General features: G+C 35.5%; 1 protein-coding gene across 1 annotated transcript; it reads left to right on the top strand.

The window, feature by feature from the left end:
• Positions 1 to 1,324: 1,324 nt before the first annotated feature.
• LOC113290026 (protein YIPF5 homolog) lies at positions 1,325 to 2,516 on the top strand. Its single transcript, XM_026539498.1, has one exon. The coding sequence runs from the start codon at positions 1,565 to 1,567 to the stop codon at positions 2,321 to 2,323; it is 759 nt and encodes a 252-aa protein (XP_026395283.1). The 5' UTR covers positions 1,325 to 1,564; the 3' UTR covers positions 2,324 to 2,516.
• The last annotated feature ends 1,951 nt before the right edge of the window (positions 2,517 to 4,467 follow it).

The following is a 4,467-nucleotide window of genomic DNA, read 5'->3' as shown; positions in this document are numbered from 1 at the left end:
CTTTGACTACTTTAGGGTCATCATAATCAGTGACAGTGGTAACTAGTGGCTGATTAACAGGTACAACTTCTGACCCATGGGGTGATGAACTTGAACTAGCACCTATGTGGCATAATGAACTTGAACTTTCACCTCTATGATATACATATAAGTCTAGTGTTGGAAACTTGTTAAACAGAGAAAACACAGCAGCTGATTGGAGATCATAATCAGACTGAAGTACCTTTTGCTGCTCACCAAATTTGTGAATGATTTCAATAGTGAATGGAGATAGTTGAACCCAATTTAAACAAATATTATCCTTCAAATCCATAAGAGTTGATTTTAAACTAATATGAAACGACAATGAAGCTTCATTGTAACATACAGCTGCAATGACAGAGTCCATATCTACAAGCAAAAGTATGGAACCAAAAAAGGTTTCACTCAATTTAAAATGAAAACTATATGAAAGCTTAATAACAAAAAATTTCCATTCATACAGATTTCACCATGAACAACAAGAAACAAACATAATCAACAGAAGCAAATCTATTTCAATACGAACAACGATCCAAAATTGTAACATTATTGTAACTTCTATTATGAAATCAACTAGAAAATTCAAAACAAATCAAATAAATAAAAATACCTGGAAATCGAAATCGCGTTCCTGATGAATATGATCCGACTACTCCAACGTATGATTACAGACTCAAGATGACAATTCGAAGGATTAAATTGTTACTTCTCTTCTTTTCTTCGAAGAAGATGAGAACCGAAAACCAAAATAAATTGAATTTCTTCAACAATACACATAAATCTTCAGATTCGAAGGATTGAAATCTACGATCTCTTCTGTTATTCAACTAAATTGAAACAAAACCGAGATCGGAAAATTAGTTTCTGAAATCATCAGAATCGAACCGGAGAAAGAGATAAGAATATAGATCTGGTTTTGATTTTTCTAGATATCTCTATAAAGATTCTGGTAGAGAATATACTAAATCAAACCCTACAATCTAAATAGAGGAAGATTCTGGTAGAGAAGATCTTCAATCCTCTTCTCCGATCTGCTGAAATTGTATTTCCGCCAAAATTTTCTATTTTGAAGAAACCATATATATGGTTAAGGGTACGATTGGAATTATTAGATACGGTTAAAAACTAAATTTAACTAATTTGAATTTAAATGGAGTTTTTGTTCCATTTTTATTGGATACGGTTTTGATTTGGCACAAATAATATGTACGGTGTTTTAGTAACTCTAAAAGTATCACCCTGGCTTTTTAAAGCTTAATAATATCATTTTTTGCCAAACTTAAAACCAAGGTGAAAATTTACATTTTTCTTACTTTGGCCAGCCAAAGTCTATGAGTAGTTCCGCCCCTGAATATCAGAACTAAAAAGAGAGAGACAGAGAGAGGAGAATGATGATGGCAGACAAACCCTAGTTTTCTCTAATTCCGTAACTCTTAAGAAAACCTCTACTAAAATCCGATCTCAAAACCCTAGTTTCATCATCTATTTGATCTTCCTTCGAATTTCTCTACACTTCTTCTGCTTACTCAAGATCTTAAAAATCATGGAGAAGCAATTCAATGTACCCCCAGTAGTATTCCCATCAGGATCAGGTGGATTACCTCAACAAAGAAGAGCACCAGCGGTACCACCACCATTTCAACCACCAAGACCAGCAAACAACAATCTCCCCTTCATGAGTTTCGACGTTGGATCTGCTGTACCATCTACATCTTTTTCAAACCCAGTATTCGGAGCAAACACAACATCAGGTACAATCGGTGGTTACGGTTCTGGATTTGATGATGAATTACCATTGCTTGAAGAACTTGGGATCAATACAAGACAAATCTGGAAAAAATCAACTTCGATTTTGAATCCGATCAGAATTAACACGAATTTACACGAAGATGCAGATTTATCAGGTCCTTTTCTATTCTTGATGGCTTTTGGTTTGTTTCAATTGCTTGCTGGGAAACTTCACTTTGGGATTTTGTTAGGTTGGGTTACTGTTGCATCACTGTTCCTGTATGTTGTCTTTAATATGTTGGCTGGCAAGAATGGGAATTTGGATCTTTATAGATGTTTGAGTCTTATTGGTTACTGTATGTTGCCAATGGTGATTCTATCGGCATTCGCCTTGTTTTTGCCGCAAGGAGGAGTGATTGTTATGGGAATGGCTGGGGTTTTTGTACTGTGGTCAACTAGGGTTTGTACTCGATTACTGGTTGAACTTGCTTCTTGTGGAGATGAACACCGAGGGTTGATAGCTTATGCTTGTTGTTTGATTTACGTCTTATTTTCATTATTAGTGATATTTTGATTTGGGGGTTTTCGTTTGGTAAAGTTTTGAGGGGTTGAAATTGTGTCTTTGGAGGGAAGTTGAAGTGAAATAACATTAATATACTAAACTCTTTCGACTTTAAATTTGCAAACTTTTGTTTTGTAACTTGTTGTATAAATATTAAGCTTACATCAATTCATTTCTCGTGGAAATGCGACTAGTTATTTATTTAGTTTTCAAATATTTGTTTCAGCAGTTGTTTTGTTTATTCTGGTTGTAGCCTGGACTTAGATTTATGTTTCTTTTAACTGGAATATTAGAGATGTTTTAGTGTAAAATTTAGAGCAAGATGAAATTGAGCCATGTTATGCTTACTTGTTTTTGAATGTTTAATTTAATCTGCATGTTTGTATGTGAATCTGTTGCCATAGTTTCATTACACAAGCGTGAATCCTCATCCTGTAGTTGTGCAAAACAGTAGTTATTCAGAAATTTAGCTCTTGGCAATCTCCATATGGGAAGAATCCTGAACAATTGTGAATCTGTTGAATGACCAAGGTTCATTTCAAAAATAGTGTTCTCTTACTCATTTGGCATCTAAGTTAGTGTGAAATTGCTTTTTCCTCTTTAGGCGATGTGCTGTTCTTTACTAACTAGGCTAATCTGTAAAAGATGATTTCATCTTTTTGAGAAGCGGAGTTGGTTAGACTTTTTTTTATTAATCTATTTAGCATATATGTAGTAAATCTTTTCCGGAGAATGGGAACAATCCTCATTTGAATTGGAAGAGGAGATTAAGTGTTTAACTCATTTCAGCTGGATGATGCTTATCTTCAATTAGCCACTGTTTTTAGCATGCCTGGTAATAAACTTGATCCGATCTTTCTTCCTGTATACAATCATAGTTATCATATGTTCTCGATCTGATGCGCCTTCTACTGTTGTTAACGCAACAAGTATTGGTATTTATAACAACATCTGTAAAGCTACATGCAAATGTAGGTCTCTCCATATGCCCGAAATTAGTGTGTAACGGTGGTAATCCTAGTTCTTTTTCCTGGCAGTATGTCGACTTAGCTTATCCTAACCCAAGTGCCTTAAATTGGTGCCTGCTAGCACAGGCATGGTAGATTGTTCTTTCAGGGTAGGAACTATGTGTAAATCCCTCTAATTCCTGACGGTACAGATAAAAGGAAACTTCTGCTGACCGTAGTTTTCAGAATTCCTTTTATTGGATATAGTTTTTTGGCTGATTTTTAGATGCTAAATCTATGAATAGATGTCGTCGAGTCCATTTTTTTCAGTTGTAAGTATAGTGTATAAAAGCTGATGCTTATGATGAACAAATTCTTGTGTTGATGTTCGTTTAGTAGATGATGCTTGAAATGTCAAGAGACTGGCCAGTCTTTTGTATATTCTTATGTTCAGCAATTCCATGAATGGACTATAATAAACTCTTTCACTTCAGAGGTGCAAAGTTTTGTTTTATTGTGTAAATTTATTTGTTTATATATGTTCAATTCAGGTTTCTAATGAGAAATGCAACTAGTTATTCATTTGGTTTTCAAGTATTAGTTTCTTCAGGCTTGGTTTGGAATTGGTGCTGCATGCATCTGTTTCAAAAGAATTTTATTGTTAGTTAGTGGAGCCATACACAGTCATCTGCTATTCACTTGAAGGAGAAAACCTCCTTTAGGCTGTACATACTCTGGTTGTGGCCCTCACTGGAAATACAGTAAATGTTTCTCAAAACTGCAGGCGAGAATATTGGCAAATCATCTCCTCTGCGTGAAAATCATGATCTTATCTGTCACTTGATGTGCTTATATGTCTTACTGCATCCTTTCCAATAATGCCCCTCGATGTTTTAAAACTGGCTATCCATGCAGTGGATGTGCATGCTACCCACATTCGCTGCAGCATTTGCTCAGAGAATACAGTAAAACCGGTTTGTATGGACCCGTACACTGATTGAAATGCTGCAGAGTTCGATAAAACCAAGCAACAGTTTCAAAGCGCATACCATTGCAACCGTTTTCCGCATATACCCAACCAACTAGAAACGTGTAAATTAGAGATCAAAACAACCCACATATAGGACTGAGGAACCATTCAGTTGCTGCAAGGGTGGGGGGTTATTAAAACGGGAAATCCAGTGAAACAACTTTAAACAGCCCACAGTT

The sequence above is a fragment of the Papaver somniferum genome, chromosome 6 (genome assembly GCF_003573695.1).
Source record: "Papaver somniferum cultivar HN1 chromosome 6, ASM357369v1, whole genome shotgun sequence".
In the NCBI taxonomy this organism is placed as follows: domain Eukaryota; kingdom Viridiplantae; phylum Streptophyta; class Magnoliopsida; order Ranunculales; family Papaveraceae; genus Papaver; species Papaver somniferum.
This window is presented reverse-complemented; position numbering and strand designations above follow the sequence as displayed.

Bases quoted from the DNA above. Each gene is read 5' to 3' on its own strand.
- LOC113290026 (XM_026539498.1), top strand. From the start codon at position 1,565: ATGGAGAAGCAATTCAATGTACCCCCAGTAGTATTCCCATCAGGATCA.